This window comes from Protopterus annectens, chromosome 15.part0 (assembly GCF_019279795.1).
Source record: "Protopterus annectens isolate FY-2018-M chromosome 15.part0, PAN1.0, whole genome shotgun sequence".
NCBI classification, from domain to species: Eukaryota; Metazoa; Chordata; order Ceratodontiformes; family Protopteridae; genus Protopterus; species Protopterus annectens.
Genome location: NC_056749.1, coordinates 588,185,861 through 588,213,091, shown reverse-complemented (window position 1 = coordinate 588,213,091; position 27,231 = coordinate 588,185,861). Strand labels below are relative to the sequence as shown.

General features: G+C 40.8%; 1 protein-coding gene across 2 annotated transcripts in view; it reads right to left on the bottom strand.

The window, feature by feature from the left end:
- The window catches only part of TEX11 (testis expressed 11), a 1,293,291-nt gene that overhangs the window by 1,170,963 nt on the left and 95,097 nt on the right, over positions 1 to 27,231 (bottom strand). For both annotated transcript variants that reach the window (XM_044057409.1, XM_044057411.1), the window contains exon 2: positions 9,586 to 9,702. In XM_044057409.1, the coding sequence (XP_043913344.1) occupies positions 9,586 to 9,642 (57 nt within the window). In that variant the 5' untranslated portion in view covers positions 9,643 to 9,702. The remainder of the gene's footprint in view (positions 1 to 9,585; positions 9,703 to 27,231) is intronic.

Here is a 27,231-nt window from a genome sequence, read left to right as displayed (position 1 = left end):
CAGGACTCACTGGCTAAAAGAGTGACACAAAGCACAGGAGTCCTGCAGGTGTAAAGGCCCCAGGCAGTAAACACAAGAAGTGTGACCGTCTGTCAGAGACATTTTCTGACAGCACGAGTCACACTTCTTGAAGCCCGAGACTTTTAGCTCCTTAGACATAGTCTAAGAAAAAGAGTAACAAAAATACTCACACACACACCCCAAAACAGTCTCACAATTAATCCCACAAACACAGACACACAGATAGGGATTAATAAGGGAGGCCTAGGCCTAACTGAAAATTTTTAAACTTTTTATAAAAAGTAAAAATTTTTTAACTATAAGGGGAATAGGGTGATTGTATGGTCATTACACACTAAAAAATAGGAAAAGGGGAAGATAAACCCTGACTTAAGCTGTTTGAAAAACTCAAACTTACCTCAGCTGGCAAAAAAGGAGACCTCTTCGCAAAGCGGCAAACGAGATCTGAGGTAGTCCCGCCTTGCATCATGGGATATAGGGTTGCCTCGAGCTGGTAAAAGGAGTTCTCAAGCTAAGCAAGTGCCGAGTCGGATCCGAGGATCGGCTCCGAACCCATCCAGCAAGAATGAAGGCGAGATTGACAACTTAACATTAAATAATCAATATTAATAAACACACAAAAATAAAATAAGGCATATGCATTGTACACATTATGATGTTATTTCACATACATGTTCCCAAATTTAAAACTTAGAAGCTTTGTTTTTAAAAAAAAGGTTTACTAGAGACATGATCATTAAGCCCTGTCTAGTAGTAACAGTCAGTCTAAGCTGCCAACATGCCTCCCTACAACAAAGCCACTGTATGCGAAATAATATCATAATGTGTACAATCAGGTAGATGAACAAAATACTACAGATAGTATGTATGTAACTTAAGTGGTTCCTGAGATATTGTAAGTTGTTTACAAAATATTACAAATGTAATAGCTACTATGTTTACTGTGACTTAAAACATTTGGTTTAAGGCCTAGAAAGTACAGATTACTACCACTATAAAAATAGTTTGTGCTGAAGAGTTTCCATTAATACTACTTTCATAACCCTTATGATTCCAGAGATGTGAATATTTGTTTGAAATGTGAAGACATAATTTGATTCTGTCAAAAGGCCCATTGGAAGTTACAGTGCAAACTTCCTGAGCTCCATTGGAGTGAATGAGTTAAAAAAAAGTGCAACAACTATCTACAATCAGAACTCTTCTTAAAGATCTCACAATGATCCTGCACTTTCATGCGTTTTACACATCATGGCTATACACTTTTTATTTTGTCAATAGCATAAAAAACATAATACTTACGCTTAACTCTCACAGCTCTGCATACTTAGTTTAACATTAAAAGTGCATTCCATATACCTCAGCTTAGACTACCTCCTACATTAAAGTAAACACTGGTACTGCTCTCTGTCTCTATATGCATATTGATTTCTACATTTTGTAAATGTATGTAAACAGGCTGCACTTCAGTTGCTCAAGAATTGGCTGGTTGCAGACCACAGTCTTGAAGTCAGCTTCTCACAAGGAAGCTTGTGTAAGTTGCCAAACATTTATTCAGGTTTGAACAAGACAAATATAACAGCTATGGAAAGTGAGAGAGGGCTTTATGGTTAGGGACCAAATGGGAGTTTTGAGTCAGGGGAGCGAGGTTTCAGATTACAGTTAGACAGTGACTGGGGGTATTAGGGTTATGAAGTGGGGACTGGGATTGGGGTTAGGGAATGAACAGGAGTTTTCGGATTAAGAAGTGAAGTTTGGGATTATTCTGGGGAGAGATTGAAATTTATAGGTTTAGGAAGCAAGGCTTGGGATTGAAGTTAGGGAGCAACTGTGAGTTTTAGACAGAGATGTAGCTAGCTATTTTTTTATCCATGCCCTGATCTGATGCACCCCTCAGCTTTACGTTGAGCAAGAAAAAGAAAACTCAACGACTCTGATTTAAGAAGCAAAACAAAAAACTCTTCTCTCCTTGAAAACTACAGTAAACTGCTTACCACATTTATAGCAAGTGCTGCCACAGTTTATACTACACATGGAGAGTTACAGCATTTTAGTTAAGACTGCAAATGCAATAATGGTATAAATGTCGATATTCACTGAAGAACAATCTGGATCTGGCAATTGCACTTCTCAATACTTTGTGAGTGGGGTAGCTGCCCCTTTTCCCCATCCTAGCTATATCTTTGGTTTTAGGGTTATAGTTAACTAACAAGACTTGGGATTAGGGTTAAGAAGTAATAGGAGTTTAGGGTTTAGGGAGTTATATTTGAGATTACATTTACAGAGTGATTGAAAATCATAGGTTTAGGTGTGAGATTTGGGATTAAAGTTGGAGGGCAAATGGGAGTTTCAGGGTTAGGGTTAGGGAGTAGGATTTGAGACTAAGGTTAGGGCTTTGAGTAGCATATGTATGGCTGTAGTATAATCAAGTTGCTGGGAGGTTGGGCACTTGCTGTAATGAGCAAACCTCAGCAAGCAGGTGAGCCATGAGTTAATGGGAGGTGAGCACCTGCAGTAGATCACTGTACATATTTGTTTGTAAATAAAACTTTCTGTATACCATTGTCACTTCATCTTTTGTTACAAACCTGCCTTTCGCATAATATTCTTTATACATAGATCTGCTGCATAAGCTCTTTTAATATAATTTTTATTTGCCAACGTCTTAACTATGTAGAATGCAATAATGTAACTGGTATACAGTATGTACGTATATGTTTTTTGGCTTGGGTTGTGACTTAAAATGGTCTTTCGATCAACTCTAGACCATTAGTTGGTTAACAAATGCAAATAAATTAATATGTAAAAATCTGGAAGAAATACAATTCCTGTTGAGGGATGTAATAGCCGAGTGAAACATCTAGGATGAAAATCAGCATCTCTAAAGTAGAAGTCATAGTTCTTTCCCAGAAATTAGTGCACTCCTCTCTGCAGGTGATGAGGGAACAGACACCTCAGCTAGAGGAGCTGCTTAGGTATCTTTGGGTCTTGTTTGTGAGTGAGATAATAGGGAAGAAAGAGCCTGACCAGTGGACAGATGTAGTGCAGGCAGTTCTACAAGTATTGTTCCAAACTGTGGTAGTGAATGGAGTGCTGAGTCATAGGATGAAAAAAGAAGTTATGTACTCACCATAACTTTCCATCTGTGTTGTCTATCATCATTTATCCTTGACAGATGGGTTCGGTTCTGACATTGGAACTGACTCGGCCATTACTACAGCGCACGCCAGCCAAAAACTCTTGTGCTTCACCTCTACCTACAATCCCTCTCTCTCGATTACCTCAGATCGAGTTTGTAGAAAGAATACAAACATATGAAAACATATATATATATATATATATACACACACACACACACACACACACACACACACACACACATAAATATATGGATATATATATATATATATATATATATATATATATATATATATATATATATAGATAGATAGATAGATATAGATAGATCTATATACAAATAGAAAGTAAGCCAGATGGAAGCCTTCTCTACTACGCTTGAATAGTCATAATAATTCAAGGATATATGATCCACTCTACCAAAAAATCTTTAAAGGTCAGAGGAGAGAAGAGTGGGAAGTCAAGGATAAATGAAGACAGACAACACAGATGGAATGGTATAGTGAGTAAATAACTTCTTTATCTGATGTTGTTAATCTTCATTTTATCCTTGACAAATGGGACACAGTCCCCAGCTACCTAAAATCTTGGGTGGACTCACGGAAGGATATTCCTGAGCACCATCGAGCCAAAGGATGATCTTGCCCTAGAGACCAAGTCCAGTTTGTAATGAGTAATAAAGGTATGGGGAGAAGCCCAAGTAGCTGCTGTACATATGTCATCCATTGAAGCTCTAGATTGGAAGATCACTGAAGTGGCTATAGACCTTGTAGAATGTGCTTTGACAGGTTTAGGCAAGGTTAATTTATTCTTATCATAAATTAATGTAATGCAGTTTTTCAGCCACTTAAAGAGGGTAATCTTGCTGACTTGCCTTGTCCAACTTTGCACTGAAAAAGGAAACAAACAGTTGACTTGATTGTCTTATGTTTTTCATTCTGTGAAGACAGAAATGTAGTTGCCTACGGACATCTAGCAAATGTAGGGTTTATTCTCCTTTGTTACAATGATTTGGGAAGAAGACTGGTAAACTAATCATCTGGTTAATATTAGCCACTGATATTACCTTGGGTAGAAAGGAAGGGTTTGTTCATAAAGATACCCTATCCTTATGGTAAAACTAGGAAAGGAGGTTCAGATGAAATCCTTCTGGTGGAAGTAATGGCTACCAAAGAGTGTCTTCCAAGATAAAAACTTCAGATCGCATTCTGCATAGGGTTCAAAGGGGGACTGTATTACTGTCTGTAGTGCTAAGTTCAGGTCCCAAGGAGGAGTCGGATCTTTGAACGGGGGTTTTAACAAAAGTGTGCCTCTTGGGAATGATTTACAAAGTCTGTGAGAGGCTAAAGAATGTTCTTCCAAACCATCATGAATGTTAGAGATGGCAGCCAACTGTAGTTTAATGGTGGAGGAAAAAGCTCCATCATTGTACAGAGAGGCTAAAAAGTCTAAGACATGTTCTATGGAAGCGAAAAAAGGATCAATTCATTTTTCATGGGCCCAAATGGTAAATCTCTTCCACTTACTGCAGTACAGTTTTCGAGTGGAAGGTTTATGAGCCGACAAAAGGATATGGCGTACTGGAGAGGAAATATTAGGGCACGTGGCAATTAATGAAATTGGAAGAGCCATGCAGTCAGCTTGAGGTTCAAGATGTTTGAGTGAACACAGCTGTCTGGATGGGACTGAAGATCTGGCACTGGGTCCAAAATTCAAGGTTGTCAAATCAGATAAAGCCAAAGAAAGGGGAACCAAATCTGTCGAGGCCAAAAACGTGCAATGAGGATCACTGTGCTCTTCAGCCTGTGTGCTTTCTGTAAAAATTTTGGAATTAGAGGTATCGGGGTGAAAGGCATACAGGAGACTGGGGGGGGGGGCAATCGTGGATGGATAGAATCTCTGGGTGACTTTCCCAGAGGGGGAAATCAGGGCAAAGTAATTGCTGCACTTCTTTAGGGGAGATGTGAACAGGTCACAGTAAGGTTGACCACAATAATGGAATATCATTTTCAGCACTTCAAGATTGAGACCACTCGTGAGGCTGAAGGATGCACCTGCTCAGCTTGTCTGTAATGAGATTGGAACTCCCCGGAATATGCATTGCTATTAGAAAGCAGTTGGATGAGGTCGCCCACTGCCACACTCTGAGGGCTTCTCAACAAAGGGGGTAAGACTTGATTCCTCCCTGCTTGTTGATGTACCAAACCACTGACATATTGTCCATTTGAACTGCAATAGTCCCCTAAGGAAGAGCTGTCTGAAAGGCCTGCAACATAAGAAGCACCACTCTTATCTCCAGGACACTGATGTGCAAGTTGGCCTCTAATGGGGACCAAGTGCCTTGGACTATCTTCCCAAATAATGCCCCCCTACCCCATCTGGGAGGTGTCTGTGTTCACTATGGCTGTGGGCTCCAGGAAAAACAAATGGACAGCCATGAAGAATTTGTTTGATATATATCCACCAAAAAAGATCCATTTTGCAATGATTGGTGATCAGTACTTGGTCTGACAGCGGGTGGTGAAGGATACACCACTGGGAGGCTAGTAGCCATTAAAATATTCTCATATGTAACCTGGCTAATGGCACAAGAGTTGTAGAATCTGCCATGGATTCTAGAGCTTGCAAGACTAATCATGCCAGAACCTTCTTTCTGTGAATTAACTTTTGAACCTGAACCACAATTCTCTGATGTTATTTTGAAGGAAAAGATGCTATCATTGTTTGAATATTCAGTATTGCCCTTATGAATTCTAAATTTAGTGTCAGGGTTAAATGTGACTTTTCTAGATTTACCATAATCCCCAGATGGGCACAGATGTTCAGATGTTGAGGGTGTAGTCTCTGGCTACTATTAACTGATACTTGGTAGAAGTGGTTATGAACCAATCGTCCAAGTACGGAAACACTTGGAATCCTTACTGTCTCAAGTGAGCTGCTACTACTACCATGTATTTGGTGAACACCCGGGGGGCTGTGGTGAATTCAGATAGCAGTACTCTGAACTGGTAATGACTGTCTCCCAGCCGGGAGCGAAGGAACTTTCTGGAGAGTTTGTCCATTTTTACATGGTAATATACATCCTGAAGGTGTATTGAGCACATCCAGTCATCTTTCTTCAGAAAGGGGAGAATAGAATGTACCATGACCTCAAGAACTTTGTTTGCCGAACAAATTTATACAGTACACTGAGATCCAAAATTGGTCTCCAGTCCCCTGTCTTGTTTGGCACTAAAAAGAATCTTGAGTAGGTTCCAAATCCTTCTTGGTCTAGCAGGACTTGTTGGATGACTGTTTTGTCCAGCAATTTCTGGATTTCTTGCACTGCTTTATCCCTCTGATTGGGTGGGACATCGGGGATTTTCTTGTGAATTGGGGGAGGATGAGAGAAGGGAATGATATAGCCTCTGGATATGATCCACTGTACCCAGGAAACTTTTGTTAAGTTTAGCCAAGTGTTTAGGTAAAAGAATAAGAATCCTCCAAATGCCTCCAGAGGAAGGCAATCGGGCTTCCCTTCAGGAATGCTGAAAGGGCTTGCCTGGGAAGGAATCCCTGAAGTCCTGGTTTTGCGGACCACCTCTGCCACGAGGGCAGCATCTTATGTTTTGGTTTCCCCCCTGCTGGGGAACTCCCTCCACATGTGTCTTGGAAAGGCCCTTGGGATTTGTTGAACCCCATTTTTCTGCCACTCCTCTGGTTCCTAAAAAATGATCTCGGGGGGGGGGGTGGAAAAAATGTACGGCCACAGCAGAAAGGGTCTTATCATTCTTCTCACACCTGGATAAAGTCTCTTTCACTTTCAGGCCAAACAAGGATGTTCCATCAAAGGGAGCATTGATGAAAGAAGCCTTGAATAGTTCTGCAAAATCATATAGGCACATCCAAGCATGTCTCCTTATGGCTACCCCTGTACCTGCTGCTCTAGATGTCCCTTTGGCTGTACAAGCGAACAGCCTCATAGACAAACTGGACACAGACTCCAGGGTGGCCAACTGGGAAGCCACTTTCTCTTGGGTCCCTCAACTACAGCTCCTGCCAGGGTGCCTGACAACTCCTTAATCTAATCCCGTTCGTGTCTGGTGAAGTGTGCCATAAAATTCAAGGACCTTATGATGAAGGTCAAGGAACTTCCTAAATCTGTACATAGCATGAGACTCCTTGTTAGGAGGATGGACAGAGGAACTCTCCTCTGCAAGTTCCTTTTTAGTGGTGGCCTCTATGACCATAGCATCTACAGCTAACCCCTTTGCCCAAAATTGGTTTTCCTCAGGAGTGGATTGTATCTTATCTGGTCTTTTGGGGATGGGCTCAATGGTGTCTGCAGCCTTCTACGCATGCTGTGAAATCAACTGAATGAGTTCATCAGTGTGCAGAGTCACACAAGAAGTAGACAGGTGGATGCCAAAAGCTTGCAGGTAAACAGATTCCTCAGAGGAAGGGTTTTGGGACTTCCAGCCACCCCTCTGTTTTAAAATTTCCAAGATTTCTCAAAATGAGACATCTTCAGGGGGTGACTGTGGGGATCCTTCCCCCTCATCGAAATTTGTGTCTTCGGTGACTGATTTCTGAGGAACCTCCTCAGAGGGATAATCTGGGGAGGTATCAGAATATACAAAACCCAAATCACACTTATTCAACATACAACTTCAAATAATCTAATATCACCACTATAAATAAAAAATACAATGAATAATATGAATAATATTTGATAAAACCATGCACATATGTACATATATCTCAAAAATGAAAAATTAATAATCAATAAATGCAATAGATAAATACAATAAATGCATTTGTTGCTATCGATAAACTGTATCTAAAAACTATATTGAAATGCCATGGTAAAAATATATCATAAATACTATATTCTAAAAATCAAAGGGCATGTATCAAAAAATAAGCTATGTCATAATTAGAAATGGTTTAATACTAATATATTCATTGATGCCAGGTAACCTGGTGGCGTCCGTCATAATCTGCCATTTGGTCTCTTTCATAGCTAATAATGCCTTCCAATTACCACCATAGGCCATTAATTCTACCTGGTCTATAATGGCAAACTTGAAGAAATGTGATTCATCATACATGGACATATGTTTATACAGTGCATTATTTTTATGTATTCAACATACCTATGTTTCTTTAAGAGTTCAAAAGAATTTTTGGCGCCAAAAATGTTATTTAAACTAAGGATAGGAAGTCATTCATCTGGTTCTGAGGAAGTCTGGTAGTATCAGATGAAAGCGTTTAACCGGATTTTTATCTTTTTACATCAATAAATATTTCATTGCTCATTGAGTCGAACGCTTTTGTGGAGCATTTTCACTGTGGAATATTTACTTTAAGAACCTCTGTTCGAGCTGCACTGAATATAAAGATAAAATGAAGGCTGACAACATCAGATCCCTCAATTAACCATTTAACTGAGATCCACATCCTTGTCTATGCTCATGCATTTTAATTACTGACCCAAAAGATCAGTTCACATATACAAGTGGGAGAAACAAGGTTCCTGTTCAGGGTACCTGAGATCAGTCTCCCTGGCAGAGGAGCTTGTTTATTCAGGATGATTTCAGAGATCTTCTACACCCAGGTGGAAAGTAGACAGCCAACTGTGGTGGTTCACACCTATCACAGAAGTTATACTAGTCAAGACTAACTGGGAACAGGCTATAGGGCAGATCATGGACATGCTGATATAAATGTATTTCTCAGTTTACCTTGGAACACCTGGGGATCCTAGAGAAAGAAATGGAGATTGTTACTGAAGATAGGGAAGTCTGGTTTGTCCTGCTCTAATTGCTATCACTAGTAGTTTAGAAAACCAATGTACAGATAGTGTAACTGCTATATACAAATGTATTTTGTTTCTTATGTTTTAAAGCAAAACACCATTTATTTTCATTAAAACTAAAAGTGGGGTCATAAACTTTCTAGTGATTTACCTCTAATTCAGTTAGCTGAAACCACAGATTAACATCATATATACAGCATTTCAGATGTGCAACAATCTCTCTTCTGTTGGTACTCCTGAAACATGTGTCTCAGAAGATGGTACAAGGCCAGAACCCACAGCCTTCAGATCCTTATCCCACCAAAGCTGAGTGTGCTACATGCTGAGCCACAGACGGTTACTTTACTTCGATGACTATCTGTCACACATCCCCTTAACCACTACCACCTGTCACTTGGTGCCCAGGCCACTGTTTTAAGCTAGATCAATGTTATAATGTGCTGATGCAGTATCAGGCTGGTTCAACAGAAGCAGTCATCAATAAATCAGGTGAATGATTTTCAACGTGGGCCTCTACTCATTAATTGAACAAATAATGAACCAAGCACACTAAAAAAAATGCATTAAACAATTTCTGGTACTGTATATGTACATAATGCTGTAGTTTTTTAGAAGATATGTACTAGACTTACTTGGTCAGAAGATGCTGAGGTTGTCCTTCCTAGCTCCAGACTGGCAGCTGCTGCCATTAACAGACAGGTCTTTTGGGCAATAAAAATTGTTTTATCAGAGAGGCAAAGCTGGGAAAGCTGCAAGCAAATAAATTAATAAATGAAATGCATACATACATATACAATGGAATTACTGAACAGAAACAATGTACTTACTGTGACAACAGATCTGTGTTATCTTCTTTCCATCTCAACCTTTGGGTTATCGAATCTGATCAGATCCGATGCTGACAATCTCAGAGTCTTTAAGCTCCAAAGCTCTACGTCCTCTACCACAATGTCTAAATTCTACCTGAGAAAAAAAACTCCCTCATTGTAAAAAATGTGCCAACTTAGCATGAAATAATGGACTGACAATGGTCCTAGAGTCAGACTTCAGACAGGTCTGCAAAGTTTACCTGGAGCAGAAATATCAGTGTCAATTTGGAAGTTAGCGAGGGGGACGGATGTGATGGGCAGAAGACAACATGGAGTGGAGCTATTGTTATGTTACATAACTTTCAAATCAAATGCTGTCTTTTCTGTCTGCCTTAACCTTTGAAACAGAACCCCAGCCAGACAACTGGGAGGTTCTGGGGGAGAACATTTCCCAATATGGTGGATTCAAAGGTTGTGCTGGATCTAGACTGAATAGCCAACCTGTAATGAGTGACAAAGGTATGAGTAGAGGCCCAAGTGTCTGCTGTATGTATATCATCCATTGAAGTATGACCATTAAAGGCCATAGAAATAGCTATTGCTCTTTTAAAATGGCTTCTAGTTTAAAGAGTAGAGAGATACGTTTTGATGAGTAAACAAAAGAAATGCAATCAGAAAGCCATCTGGACAAGGTAACTTTCGAAACCGGCTCCCCAAATTTGACTCTGGAAAAGGACACAAAAAAATTGGTATAATTTCCTAATATATTTTGTCTATCTAAATAGGATTGGTGACAAACATTCAAGAAATCAAACATATAGTCTCATTTGTTGCTGAATTTAGGGGAAAAAAAACAGGTAATTCAGTTATTTGATTCAAATCAGACTCCAAGGCTACCTTAGGTAAAAGCAGATAGGTCTGTTGTCAATGATACATTATTTTGGTGAAAGATAAGCTAGGGATGGTTGTAGGATAAACTTTGCAGCTCAGAAACTCTTCTAGCTGAGATAACAGCTATTAGAAAAAGAGTGTTCCAAGATAAGAACTTGAGATCCTGTGTAACTGCTGCTTCAAAGGGTGGTTTGGCCAAGGAATGAAGAAGCAAGGGCAGATCCCATGGACGGACTGGATTCCTTACTGGAACCCTAAGCAAAAAGGCACCCTTCAAAAAGGCCTTGGATAACCACAGAGGTACAAATGGGTATGATTTTGACCACTGTGAAAATTATAAATAGCTGCCTTCTGAACCTTAATGGCAGAATAACCAAGTCATGATTGACAGAGTCCTAAAAAAATCCAGAATAGTCTGTAGGGGAGCAGAAAAGGATCCAGTGACCAAGACAGAAGAATGCTTCCATTTGCTGGCTGGATGAAACTTTTCTAGTAGAGGACTTTTGAAACAAGGAGAGGATATGCACTACTTGTTTAGTAAGCCTGGGATCCCTGGCATTTACTGAAACTGGAGAATCTAAGTGGTTAATATGAAGGACTTCAGATTTGGGCGAGGATTACCGGAAGGATGGGAGATCAGATTTGGAGCTGGGTGTAGAACCCAAGACAGGTAAAGAAGATAATTCTACAGGAAGGGAAAACAAATTTGTCTGAGCCAGAAGGGGGCATTGAGGATCACTGTCATTCTGCAATGGGCAGCTTTCTGCAGAAACGTGGTCATCAAGGGAGTTAAAGGGTAGGCATACCAGAAACATGGAGGCCAAGCATGCAGGGGACCATCCCTCAGTGACTGTCCCTCTGGAAGCATTAGGGCAAAGAAGGTGGTCCCAGATTTGGAAAATGAATGCCATGACTGTTGGGTTGAAGGACCTCTAGTGAGTCATCAAAATGCGCCTGCTTAGGTTTTCCACTAGAATGCTAGATTTCCCTAGGATGTGCACTACTATCTGAAAGGACTATGAGGATATCTCTTATTGACAAATCCTCACAGAGTCTCAACACATGGGGTATGATCGGGTTTCCCCCTGTTTAAGTACCATACCACTGCAGTGTTGTCAGTGTTTGTTGAGATCATCACACCTGAGAAAGTCATGGAAGAAGCATTCATGGAAGGCAACACAAGGAGGATTGCTCTCATCTACAAAACACTGATGTGCAAGTGGGTCTGCAAGTGGGGGGTATAATTGGGAGGACTGTTTTTCCTTTGTCTGCCCCCACACACCTCAGGCGGGAAGCACGTGTGGTTACCATAGCTTTGGGTAGGAGGAGAATAAAGGGACAACCTGAAGAAACATGAGTGGATGTCATTTACCAACGGACATAGTGGCAACAAACGTTGATAAGAAGAACCAGAAAGTTCATCAGATGGCAGTAGATGGACCATTCAACAAACAGTCTCTGCTATAGAACCCTCATAATTTTCTGGCTACAGGAACAAGGCAGATAGCTGTAGCCATATGGCCAAGAAGATGTAGGATGTGACAAGCAGGTGGCCTGGGATGCAACAAAACTTGATTGGCTTAAATTTGTAAAGACAACAATCTCATGGAAGGTACTTTTGCAATTACTTTTGAGGTGTTCAGATGGCATCTGATAAATTTTAGATTCTGTACAGATTCCAACTTGAATTTCTAGAGATTGACTGTGATGCCCAAGGACAAGCACAGCTGGAGTAAAGAGCCCCTTGCCTGGATCAATTACGTTTTTGACTTTGTTATGAGAAGTCAGTCATCCAGGTATGGAAATCCCCAAAAACCCTGAAGTATGAGCCAGGCACTACCATGCAAAACTACAGTGCCTGAAATTGGAAATGGCTGGCACCCAGGCTAAAGTGCAGGAACCATCTCTATTGTTATGTGATTGTGATATCAAGTGTTCTTGAGGTCCACTAGCACATCCAATCATGCTTCTTCAACAGATGTAGAAGCAGAATGGACCAAACAGTTGCCATCCAGAATTTGGTCTGTTTCACAAATAAAGTTAACAAGCTTATGTCCAATGTGGGTCTGAGGACTCTGCTTTCTTTGGCACCAAAAAGAATCTTGAGTAGACCCCAGATCCTAACTGGTCTGGTAGAACTTCTTGGATAACTCAGTTTGCTAGGAACATTTGTACTTCCAGTGTTGCTTCCCTCTGCTGGGGGGTGGAATATTTGGGAGGTGCTTTTGCTTTAAATTTGGAAAGGAGTGGAAAGGAATAAAATAGCCCATGGAAATGACTCCCAACACCCAAGCGTCTGATGTGATGGCCTGCCAAGCTTCTGACTGGATGGTCAAGCACTCCTCAAATGCCTCCACAGTGTAGCAGTTGGGCAAGCTTTCAGGAGTGCTGGAAGGGCTTGCCTGAGAAATAACTGATGAAACCCTGAAATTGCAGACAACCCTGCCTTGGTGCAGTGTCTACTGAAGTTACCCCTACTGCCTCTGGAGGTACTTTTTCTGGAATCTGTCTTGGGTAAATTTTTGCACTATAAGGAAGAACTTCTTTCTCTTGACTCCCCCCGACTCCTGGAAAAGGTCCTCTGAGGAGTAGAGAAATGTACTCCCACGGCTTATAATGTTTTATCATCTTTATCTTTTACTTTAGAAACAGAACCAAACAAAATGCTTACATTGAAGACAGCATTTAAAAAGGATGCCTTGAAGCGGTCATTGAAATTTCAAAGGTGCATCTAGGCATGATGGTGAGTGGTAATGCCTATACCTGCAGCATGAGCTTTACCATCTATCACATTCAGGATACGATGCATGGAAACAGCTGAAATGGATTGCATGGTGGATAGTTGAGTCTGTAAGGTCTTATGAGGCTCTGACAAAGGTTGAGAAGCCAGCAACTTAAAGGCCTCGGATGTCAAATCCCTTTGAAGCCTCATCAAATGTGCCAAATAATTCAGCTCATGATGGGCAAACGTGGCTTAAAGCACCAGTTCCAAAATGTGGGTCTGGTGAGGAAAGGAAACAGTGGGTGGCAAGGGGACAGGTCCCTCAACCTTCTTGGTGGGGAGGGGGAAGAAATGATGCCCAGGTCCATCTGGGTCTTCAAAAAAGTTCTTATGAGCTAGTCAAAGTCTGCTTCCTTCAGTACTTTTGGTAGACCCTACTGACCTCAGGATTACCAAGGAGGAAGGCTTACTGGATCAAGGTATCTATAAAGGGATCTCTTGGTTCCAAAATGGAGAAGCCTGGACCCAGTGGGTAGAAAGCTCTGGACAGAACTCAGGTTTCTGTATGACAGCCATAACGGTTGAGTGAATCTGACTTGAATCCAGAGCCACTGATAAAAAATGGCTCAGCACATCTACAGAATCAAGAAAGGTCAGATCTGAGGTAAGGATTGACAAGGAGGGAAACTGGAGCCAGTGCGGGACTATTTCCTATGCTTTTGAAAATGCTGGAGGAGCTGAGGACCTTGGAGTTTTTGGATCTGTCTGATCCTCGAAGGTTGGTACAAAGTGTCTACAGTGTCTTTTTCTATCCTTTTCTTTCAGTTTCTCCTTTTCCTCACATTTTTCCTTTTCTTTCCTATCTCTCTCTTTTATCCATTTTTCTCTCAACTCTCTTGGAAGGGGAGAAGGGCACAAAAGAAGGGGTATCCATTGCTGAAGTAGCTGGGAGCAGACATTTTAAAACTGATTTGGCCTGGCAAAGGCCTGCGACCCGAAGGCTGCATATACTTGTCAGTCCACATTAAGATGATCAGGACCAAAGTAATAAATACGCTTATCATACATATATTGGGTGGCAGTTTATGTCCACATGCCACATATTTCCTAAAACCTGAGGTCTTGTCCATGGAAAACAAGTAAAGTCACAGCACACAAAAAAACTTCAGTAAGAAAAGAGACAAAAGTCACACAAAGGAAAAAAAAAACTCTTTAAAGTGTTATGATTAAAAAAAAAAAAAAAAATATATATATATATATATATATATATATATATATATATATATTTAGTAGAGGAAAGCTCTTCCTGAAATAAAAGGGTAGGTTTAGAAGTTTAGAAGGAAAAAGAAAGCCTACCAAAAGGTTGAGTGGTAATGAGCCTGACAGGGAAAAAAACAAAAGAAGGCAAAACTACCCATTAAAAGGTACAACTGACTAATAATACTGCTAAAGACAGTGAGAGAAAAATACAACAATGATTTGAAATTATCTATAAAACACATATCTGAAGCAGTGCTTCAGCAGAACGCGGCTGACACTGGAAGCGGCAAACGAGATTTGAGTCTTAGATAGGGAAGGCATTATGGGAGAAGAACCAGTGCTTTGGAGCTTAAAGATTCTGAGTTTGCCTGCATAAGATTTAATCGGATCAAGCAACCAAAAGGTATAGGTGGGCAGAAAAGATAACATCAGATCTCATTATTTCCTTTATATATTTATTAAGCTGAAACAACAGTACTGTAACATGCATGAAGCTTTTATAGCATACTATATAAAGTATGCATTCAGTAAAAAATGCACTAATGTGAAACAATACTGATAAAAGCAGTGAAATGTTATAATATTCTAAAAACAATGTCATACATGCAGCAGGTTACTGCAGATTTTCATGCATGATAACCACTTCTGTAAGAGGTGTGTGTGTGTGTGTGTGTGTGTGTGTGTGTGTGTGTGTGTGTGTGTGTGTGTATGTGCTCTTGTATATTTCTCCCAAGTTGCACAGCACACATTACTTATTAAGCATAGAGAGCCAAGACCTTTGTCCATGTTTTGCTTTACTTGCTGGTTAGTTACAAAGTAATGCTCACATAGATTTACTTCAACAATTCAGTTGCTCTTTAGCTGCAAAGATACTTCCCTCACTTTTACATTTAATCCCAAGGAAAGATAACACTTTAGAAAAGCTAAACACATATTTTCAATTTTACTACACAGATTAATCTCAGTTGTTGTGAAACTATGTAAAGAAGAACAATTAGCATAGTTATGCAGCATTATTTCTACCAAATATTCATTTATAGCATTATTGCATTCAGTTATTGAATGAAAATTTAGAATGTACACACACACACACACACACACACATTTATTCTTTGTTTTTTCTACAAAGTTTAGAGTAGAATTTTTGCATATCATTTGGTTATTTATTGTGCTCAGGCTAGCATCCTTGCAAGCTCTCAATGCCTCTATGGCACTCAGAACAGCAACCTTGCAGTTTCTCTCAGCTACACTCTATACATAAAGCTTCAACTTTCAACTGTCCTACACTTGAAGGTTCTAAAACAAATCTGAAAAATGATGACTTCAACTTCAACTGGACTTTTGGTTTCTTCTGCTGGACCCTCAGCTTGGTATTTCTTGGGAACCCTGGCTTTGGCTTTCCATTATTCTGGGAGGACTGATATTGGTTGGTGCTGATTTCAGTCTTTGGTCAAGTTTTTCCATCCATCTTGAGTATTGCTTGGGATTTCTTTCTCTTGCCATGCTGTTAAATATCTATTTTTTCTCATGATGTGGCCCATCTGTAATTATAGCATAAGCTGCTGGTCTTTGATACTCAGCCACCTGACTAACAGATCTAGTCTATAAGGTTTGTTAGCATGTCTGATTTGATCAGCATATTCTCTCCAGAAACTTTCACTTGCATCTGCAAAGGCGTAGTTCATGTAACAATATGGTCTGCTACCAAACATGGTGGCCTGAACTAAAACTTCACAAGGGTCTTTTATGCATAATTTGTAACTGTTTAACAGTGACATATCTGTGAATACTGGGCCTCAGTAAGTTTAATTATGATGTCTATATTCTTTCTAGAAGCAGTATGGCAAATAACTCATTTGTAGCTGCATGTATGACACTTCTGTACTTGATAATCCTTAGTACTGTTGTTTTTTTTTTAATTGGACACACAACTTTTCTTATCATTAGAAAGCCAGTACATATTTCTCTGCCCATTAATCGTTAGTTGGTTGATGGGCTACTGAAGTCAAATACTTTATGCCATTTTGTTTTCTGAAGGCAATGCAATTATCTGATAGAAAATGTGGTCCTCTTACACTCACAGTTTGTTCAGGCAACCAACTGCTCATGAATATTTTCATTAGACTGCAATAATTTTCTCTGCCATAGACTCGTACCCCTCAACCTCAGAGTATGAAATCTGGGCAAAGCCATAAAAAAGAAGTTATGTTCTTACCATAACGTTCCATGTGGAGTGTTCATCTCGCCTTTGTTTTTACACACGGGTTCGGAGCCGATCCTCGGCTCCGAGTCGGCCGCATAGCAAAGCTCTGCATCTAAGAGAAGCTCGAGACCAGGCTTTATCCCACAATCCTCCCTGCCATTACTCAGATCTAGTTTGCCGCTGCAACAGGTCACATCGCGTCAGAGAGCTCAGACCAGAGTTTCAGAATTGACAGATAAGATAGTATTTGTTTTTTGCTTCTTTTAGTCCTAAAAGTTATAGTTTTTTGTTGTGAATAATTGTATTTTATTTAAAATAGTGTGTGTGTGTGTGTGTGTGTGTGTGTGTGTGTAACTAGTTATTTTGTTAGTTTATTTCTATAGGTTTCCCTTTGGGGCCTACCTCCTTCTAACTTCTAACTCTCTTTTATATATATATTTTTTTTACCTCACTTAGTGTGTCTGAAAAAGCTAAAAGTGGGTTCAAAAGGTGCCAGTGTGGACAGAAAATGTCCATCACTGACAAACACACCTCCTGCGTCTACTGTCTTGGCCCTCTCCACTTGCAAGAGGATTGCTCCATTTGCCATTCCTTCAGTGGGAGGGTCATGACAGATAGACGCAGGAAACTTATTGATAGGGGGCTTCTTAAGCCTGCTTTTCAAGAAGCCTTGGACAAGTTGGACCAGGCTTCTAAGTCTTCGAAGGGGTCGAGGATGTCGGAGCCCATGTCATCGGCTCCGAGTACATCTTCCAAGGTTCGTTCGCCAGTTCCACAGACTTCGGGGCCGAGCGTCGAACGTTTGTCTCTCACTGAGCCCCAGGTCTTGGAACCGGTGTCGGAACTACCGCCACCATCGATTCTTCAGTACAGAGAAGGTCAGAAGGAGTTGCATTGTGTTTTTGTAGACTTAGAGAAATAATATGACAAGGTGCCTAGAGAGGAGTTGTGGTATTGTATGAGGAAGTCAGGAGTGTCAGAGAAGTATGTAAGAGTGGTACAGGATATGTACGAGGGTAGTGTGACAGCGGTGAGGTCTGCGGTGGGAGTGACGGATGCGTTTAAGGTGGAGGTGGGGTTACATTATGGATAAGCTCTGAGCCCTTTCTTATTTGCAATGGTGATGGACAGGTTGACAGACGAGATCAGACAGGAGTCCCCGTGGACCATGATGTTTGCAGATGACATTGTGATCTGTAGTGAGAGTAGGGAACAGGTGAAGGAGACCCTGGAGAGATGGAGGTATGCTCTAGAGAGAAGAGGAATGAAGGTCAGCAGGACTAAGACAGAATATATGTGTGTGAATGAGAGGGAGTATAGAGGAATGGTGAGGATGCAAGGTTTAGAGGTGGCGAAGGCGGATGAGTTTAAATCCTTGGGATAAATAGTTCAGAGTAATGGTGAGTGTGGAAGAGAGGTGAAGAAGAGAGCACAGGCAGGATGTAGTGGGTGGAGAAGAGTGTCAGGAGTGATTTGTGACAGACGAGTACCAGTAAGAGTGAAAGGGAAGGTCTACAAGAGGGTAGTGAGACCAGCTATGTTATATGGGTTGGAGACAGTGGCATTGACAAAAAGGCAGGAGTCAGAGCTTGACGTGGCAGAGGTGAAGATGTTAAGATTTGCACTGGGTGTGATGAGGATGGACAAGATTAGGAATAAGTATATTAGATGGTCAGCCCAGGTTGGAAGGTTTGGAGACAAAGCCAGAGAGGTAAGATTACGTTGGTTTGGACATATGCTGAGCAGGGATGCTGAGTATATTGGGAAAAAGATGCTAAGGATGAAGCTACCAGGTAACAGGAAAAGAGGAAGGCCTAAGATAAGGTTTATGGATGTGGTCAGAGAGGACATGCAGGTGGTTGGTGTGACAGAGCAAGATGCAGAGGACAGGAATGATCCGCTGTGGCGACCCCTAACGGGAACAGCCGAAAGAAGATGATGATATATATATATATATATATATATATATATATATATATATATATATATATATATATATATATATATATATATATATATATATATATATATATATATATGAATTTACCTAGGGAAAGGAAAATAAAAACTTTGGTAGAGGGAAGTCAAACCTACTAACTTGTAATGGCTGATGAAAAGCATTTCAGTCTAGTGAGACTATGCACAGACAGGGGAGTAATCTCCACTCAATCATCTAGAAGCATAGAAGACAATTTGGACGGGGGTAGGAGGGAGAAAGGTTGAAGCAGACAAAAGTCAGACACCATGGATCTAACGTTATGATATGTACATAACTTTTTATCCTATATTGTTTATTTTCATCCAAACATGTGGGACAGAATCCCAAGCTGTCAAACTGGATCTTATCAGGGAAAGACATTCCTGAGTATGGTGGAACCAAAAAAATGAATGTGATCTTGATTGTGTGTCCAGCCTATAGTGGGACACAAAGGTGTGTACAGTTGCCCATGTGGCTGCTGCACAAATATCCTCAACTGACAACCTTCTATTGAAGGCTATAGAAGTAGCAACTGCTCTTGTCGAATGTGCTTTAGGTTTACTTCCTAAAGGAAATTGTTTCCTATGATACACAAAAGAAATGCAATCTGAGAGCCATCTAGATAGGGCCACTTTAGAAAATGATTTTTCTAATTTTGGCCTAGAAAAGGAAATGAATAATTGATCATCCTTTCTTAAGTCTTTTGTCTTGTGAATATTGAATCTGAGTTGTCTGTGAACATCTAACAAATGTAGGAGGCATTCTCCCTTGAGTATTTTGGAAAGAAAACAGGCAGATGTAGAGACTGAGTTAAGTTAGTATTGAATGCCACCTTCAGAATAAAGGATGCATTAGTTCTAAGGGAAACCCTGTCCTTGTGAAAAATCAGATATGGAGGCTTAGATGAGGCAGCTTGTAGTTCTGAGATTTGTCTGGCTGATGTTACTGTTACTAGAAAAATTTTTTTCTACGAAAGAATGTTTAAATCTACTGTATTAGCAGGTTCAAAGGGAGGTTGATTCAAAGCTTGCAATAGGATGGTTATATCCCATGGAGGTGCTAGGTGTCTTATGGGAGCTCTCAACAGAAAAATACCTTTGAGAAATCCTTTTGATATTTTAAGGGATGCAAATGATAAATTGTTAATTCCAACATGAAAATTGGAAACAGCCACCAACTGAACCTTTATAGCTGCGGAACTACAGCCTTTGTCAAAAAGATCAGATAAAAAGTCAAATATGGAAGGAAATGGTGCTGAAAAGGGGTCTAGACCTTTAGAATAGGCCCAAATTGAAAATCTCTTTCATTTACTGTGGATTTGTGAAGCAGAGAGAATACTGACTGCTACAGGAGGAAGCCTGATATCTCTGGCTATGATTAAAATTGGAGGACCCATATGGTTAGCTTCATGGGTTTCTGATCTGGAGGAGGCAATCTGGATGGGTGCGATAGTAGAGTTGGATACCAATCCAACATCCATGGAGGATGTACTAGAAGAGGACATAGGAAGGGGAACCATGTCCATTGGGGCCAAAAGGGAACAATGAGGATCATGGTGGCCTTGTACTGTCTTTTTTTACATTATGAACTTGTTCATTAGTGGTAAGGGGGGAGGCATACAGGAGATCCAGGGGCTGATTGTGGACCACAGCTTACCTCAGTGACTCTCCCTATGGGGAGAGTAAGGTAAAGTACCTGCTGCATTTTTTATTTAGTATGCAAATAGGTTGCAGCAAGGTTGCCCCCAGTGATTGAAAATTGCTTGTGTCACTGCAGGGTTAAGGGATCACTTGTGAGGCATAAGCACTGCCCTAGTCAATTTGTCCGTGAGTACATTGGAGAACCCTGGCATATGTGTTGCTATCAGAAAGTCTTGTGAAGACATCACCCATTGCCAAACCCTAATGGCTTCCCAACAAAGAGGGTATAAATGGCTTCCTACTTGGTTTCTTGATGTACCTTGCAACAGTCATGTTGTCCCTCCATATGGACATCACAAGCTTGGAGAGTTTGTCCTGAAATGTCTACAGTGCTAAGAGAACTGCCCCTAGTTCCAATAAACTGATGTGAAAATTGGCCTCTAATGTCAATAATGGACCTTGGATCATCTTTTTTTTCTTAAATGCCCCACCTACCCTAGAAGTGATGCAGCCATGGTCACTGTTGCTGTTGGTGGATCTGCTTGAAAAGGACGGCCCTAGGTCACAGATGGAGAAGTTATTCACCAAGCGATGTGGTTCTTGCAGACTTGCATAATCCAAATTTTTTCATGTAGAGGCCAAGTGGATTGGGTTTATATTAGAACATCAATAGTTAAAAACAGTGAACACCCTTACCTCATCACAGCTTAACCGAAAGCACTAAATCTCGAATGTCCAGAACAGAGATTATTTTTTCGCAGGGAAAACAAAATTGCTGGGCCAAAAAAAAAAAAGAAAAACGACAGCAAAATAAAGTGGGAGGCTTCACCCCTACACACACACACACACACACACACACACACACACACACACATATACCCCCTACTTAAATATACCAAACTCCGAGATTGCACTACAGTGGAGGAAATGGCAAACTCCTGACAATTGCCCAGCAATTTTTTTTCCCTGGAAAAAAAAATTGCTGTTCTGGCCTTTCGAGATTTAGTGCTTTCGGTTAAGCTGTGTCGAGGTAAGGGTGTTCACTGTTTTTAGCTGTCGATGTTCTAATATAGACCCATTGGACTGACACCATTGCATTGCTAAAGTCCACTGCAGGGCTTTCATGAAAAATCTTTCTAGTGGAACCATAAAAATCATAGATGCCATAAGGCCAAAGAGATGTAGGCTTAACCTTTCTGGTGGTTTTGAATGATGAAGAACTTGAAGGACTGTCAGGTGAAGTGACTAGACCCCGGACTGGGGAGAGCTGATGATCTGAAGTTTGGTGTTTAAATGGTATCCTACAAAGTCTACAGTGAGATGGAGTCAAATTATATTTTGGTAGGTTTACTGAAATTCCTAAGTTCAGAAGTAACTGGAATACGTAGTCCTAGTGTGTGAATTGGAGATGCTTGGTGAAGGCAGTCAGAAGCCAATCATCTAAATACGGGAAGACCTATTTCCCCAGTAAATGCAGGTGTACCACTACTACTGCCATGATCTTGGTGAACACACTGGGGTCTGTGGTCAGACTGAATGGCAGAGCTCTGAATTAAAAATGATTGGCTATCAGACAGAAGTAGAGGAATCTCCTAGTGTGCTTCTCTATTCTGATGTGACAGTAGGCATCCTGGAGATCTATACAGCACATCAAATTGTCCTGCCTCAGAAGAGGCAAAATGGACTGAACTGTGACCAGCGGAATTCTGTCTGGCCTTAGGTCTCCAGTTTCTTTAGCAGCAAAAAGAACCTGGAATAGACTCCAGATTGTAACTGGTCATAGGGGACAAGTTGGATAACTTTTTTTGTAGCCGCATTGACATTTTCTATGGCTGCTAAGTCCCAATGATTGGGTGGAACATTGGGGACTTTATTATTTTTCTGTTGTGTGAGGAAAAAAAGGGAACCGAATAGCCTCTGGATATTATCCTTAGCACCCATGAATCTGATGTTATTTTTTGCCAGGCTTGAGGGTGTAAGAAGAGATGTCCCTGACTGCCTCCAGAGTGCAGTAGTTGGGTAACTGTTCAGGGATGCTTAAAGGCTTTCCGAAAAAAGGACCTTGAAAGTCTTGATTCTGTGGTTCGCCTCCATCTCTTGGGCATTGTGCATTAAAATTATCTCCCCTTCTGCCACACGGTGGTTTGTCACCTTGGGAGTCATGGAAAGAACTCTGATTTGCAGAACCACATCTTCTTCCCCAATATCTGGATCCTGAGAATGTTCGTTGAGGGGTTGAGAAGCATACTTCCACAGCAGAGAGAGTCTTGCCATCCTGTTGACTCCTTGATATTAGGTCCAAACAAGGTGGAACCATTGTAGGGAGCATTAATGAAAGATGACTTGAAGCCTTCTGCAAAGTCACATAGTTGCATCCAGGCATGGCACCAGGTGGCATATGGTGATACCAGTGCCTGCTACTGTGGTCGTACTATCAGCTGTGTTTGAGTTCAGGTGCATGGCCACATTAGAAGATGATTGTAGGGTGGAAAGCTGGGAGTCCACTGTCTTCAGAACATCTGCTGTCAATACCTCGGATAGAGACTCGAAAATCTCCATGGCCAAGTCTCTCTGGAGTCTTGTTAGGCAGACAAAGTAGCTCAGATATCTAGGGATGAGAGTCCCTGATGCATAGGTCCACATTGCAAATCTATCCATCACCCTAGATCTCTACTGTGTTGATGAGCAGAAGAGCTTTCTTCCAATAGCTCTTTCTTGGTGGCTGCTGCCACCACCATAGCATTTACAGGTGGACCCTTACTCCAGTGCTTCCTGTAAGTTGGGGCAGACAATATGTGATCAGCTTTCTTTGGTATGGGATCCACCATATCAGTTCCTTCCATATCCATTGAGCCATTAGATCAATGAGTGGAGCAATAGGAGGTACCACTCTTGAAGATGATGGTCCAGAACCAAAGGCTTCCAAGAATACTGATTCATCTCAAGAAAAGACTTGGAACGTCCACTCACTCTCTGTTTCATTAATTCTAGGCTGTCACCAAAAGAGATATCTTCAGAGAGTGAGCAAGGGGAACCTTCTCCTTTCTCTAAGTTGGTATTTTCAGTGAAAGACTCTGATAGTGAGTCTAGATACTTTGGCTTGCATGTCTATTTTCTGGGAACACCTTCTAGGGGTTCAGTAGAAGGGTCAGAATTAGATGAAGAACTAAAGAAGTAGACTTCTTCATAAACCCTTGGTGCTGACTATCGCTGCATGACCAGATGAGGAGGCAAAGAAGCAGAATGTAGGCAGGATTTGAGTGGAACAGAACTAGTTGAAGCTACTTTGTCTTTGGAAGTTGCCAGAACCCTTTCCAATGCTTCAAAAACCAAGGCTGGTATTGACATTGATGACTCCATTCACTCTGAAGAGGAGATAGAAATCTCAGAATCTATGAGCCTCAGCCCCAAAGCAGATCTTGGATCAGAACTATTTAGGACCAAAGGGGAAGAGATGGTTCTGAGAATCCCAGCATTGTCTCATTCACTTGGAGCTCATCTCTGAAGTTTTGACTCTGAGTCTCATCTTGATCGAATGACATTGGAGTCATGATTTGGGATATAGTTGGCATCGAAGATGCAAGAAGTTCTAGCACTGATACAGGATCTATGGTTCCAATCATTTCCAATAAACTTGAAGCCAAAGGTTGGATCAGTGTGGATTCTTGTATGGGGGATAAGATGGCCACCACTTGGTACCTTCCCAGGGGATGATGCTGTGATAACCCCAAGCTGTATCTGCATCTTCAGAAATTTCCTCATCACCCTGTCAATGTCAATCTCTGTAAGACTTCTAGATGATCAAGAGGATGATGCTACTGAAGGAGGTCAAGAATATCCTTTCTCCCACAGGTTGGGTGATTTCAGCCTGGAACTGACCAGTCCTGGTGAGTAACTGGTTCTAGGAGATGGAGATTGGGGCTGAGGGGTAGATGGTTCCAATCTTCTGTGAATCTTTGGGTTGGGACCAACTGATGTTGATGGTCCCTGAGATCCCTTTTTCGTAGATTTTGAAGGAGATTTGCTGCTTTCCTTTTCTCTTCTGTCTACTTTCTCTTTCTCCTGAACCTATGACTTGTCCTTCTTTTTTTATCATAGGGGAGGAAGGTGAAGGGGTAGCCTCTGTCTGTGCCGGAAGGAGCCCCTTTAACATTAATTTGTCCCTTCTAGTCTGGAGGGATCTAACACTGAAGACTGCACATGATTTACATTCTATGTTTAGCTTAGCAGTACCGAGGCAATAAATTCATTTTGGTTCTAAGGACGCAACATGTGCCCACACTCCAAACATTTTTTAAATCCTGATGTTTCCAATGTTATAAACACTAATAATGTGAGAAAAACTAGCAAAAGTGAAAATCCACTAATATCTATCAGAGTATTAGAAAAAGAAGTGTGTGTGTGTGTGTGTGTGTGTGTGTGTGTGTGTGTGTGTGTGTGTGTGTGTGTGTATATATATATATATATATATATATATATATATATATATATATATATATATTTATATATATATATATATATATATATATATATATTATATATATATATATATATATATATATATATATATATAATATATACTACATTATTAAGAAAAGGCCTAAAATCTACCAAGTAAACTAGCAGAGACATTAATGTTATTATTATTATGATTATTACTATTTTTTGACTAAATCCTAGCTAAAGGGAAAAGTTATGAGAGAAAAAATAGTGAATTAAAAACTCTCATGGTAGGAGAGTAGTGTTGCTATCCAGAAAACCAGAAAAATCCTACTTGAATTGCTGGGAGCTCTCTGCACCCATAACATTCAAGCAGCAAACGAGCTCTGAATATCACAGGTGGAAAATAGGGAATTATGGGTAGGGAAGTAATCAGAGCCGCGAAACCAACAAACTACAAGATCAGTGCTAAGGTCGGATCAGATAACCCACATGTTCGAACGGATGAAAATAGACAACATTGGAGCCACCATTAACTGAAACAGAGAAGTTCATGTCCACTGTCAGAGATCTGGATAGCTTGATAGAGGGTTTACAGTGTCTAGAGCAGAATTTCCAGATATGTTGAAGAAAAAGAAAAATAATTCCAAGTCTCATTGTTATATCTTTATATGCATATATCTTATATGTCTGAAATATCTAGAGCCAGTGATAAGTGTGAGTCAGATGACACTATAATAGAGAGACAGAGGGTGTTGGGGGGAATTCAACTGGTCAGTAGATTTTTGTATGAGAACATTCTTAATCTGCACATGTAAAATGGATTTTTCTCTTTTCTTGTTTCATTTGCATTGTGATACTTATCAGCCTTCATTCCTTTTTTTCCTTACATATAGCAACATCTGGATTGCAGGCAGCAAGACTACCTACACATGTAAGCACACATTTGGTTATTAGCATTACTGTATATAAGGTAGATTCAGGTCTAACAGAGTAATATTTGTGTTGCTTTAGCATCTATTATAGTTTAACATACTTTTCATATAAGAAAAGGTTATTCCTTATCTCTCTGTTTGTTGTGTTTATTACTTGTTATCACTGATGATCCTAAAAGTGGCACCTGATGTCATAGAATCGGTAGCCTCTCATGATGAAGGGGTCAAAGAAGAGGCACAGTCTGAAGGTGCAGAGAGTCAGTCTAATACTGAGGTTGCGGGTCCTACATCTTCTGCCCATATTTCTGATAAAGTCAGTTTGCCTTCGCATACCCATGACAAGGAGACCTCTGATAAAGGACAAGTTGAGGGTGACACAGTTGATTAGGGTAGTTTGGCTATTCCAGTTGCAGAGCTGGTTGCTTCTCCCCATAGCCAACATGAGGGTGAGGTGCTACACAGGAGGGTTGGTAGAGGTGCTCAAAGGAGGCCTGCTGTCCACACTTCTCTTAATGCTAGTGTGTTATTAGGTGCTGCCAGATGTACGTGTAGGACCATAGTGAAGTCCTAGGTGGGCCTCGTAAGAGACAGTTTGAGTACTAAAATGTCATGCATTCTGATGTGTGTGACTCCCTGAACCATGTGGGCAACTCCTTGGAAGGAAGAATGACACACTGGATCAGGCAGTGTCTGTGATGGAATGTCTGCTGATTGCTGCTACATCTTCTAATGCTAGCAGACATGGCCATGCAAGATCCCGCTCCTGTAGTTACACTACTTCCACTGCTCTGTCAGCGATTATAGTGCCACACCCAGATGTGGTAGACCACAGGGTTGTGGTCTTGGATGTAGTCATGAGGAAAGCTTGTCCAGGACATATCACTTACATTCAGGTAGTACCCCGAATTCTACTCAGGGCCATGGAAGTAGTACAACTCCTGACAGAGGAGGTTCTCATGATCGGGGGCAACAATGCTGAACTGACTACTCTATCATGCATCGCTCACACCTGTTGAAGATGCCAGGAAGTAGTGCTAGCACAGTGCTTGATTGTGTTCACGCAGACACACACACACACACACACACACACACACACACACACACACACACACACACACACACACACACACACACACACACACACACACAAACACGTACGCACGCACAAAAAAATAAAAAAAGAAGTCATGTTCTTACCATAACGTTCCATCTGTGTTGTTGATCTTCATTCATTCTTGACAGATGGGTTTGGTTCTAAACCCTTGGAATCGACTTGGCTGTTATACAAAGCTCGCTCCAGGTAAAAACTCTCGAGTTAAGGCTCTACCCATAGTGCCTCTCTTCCCAATACCTCAGATCGGGTTTGTCTATCATAAGAAAATATGGAAGCTCTGTTTGAG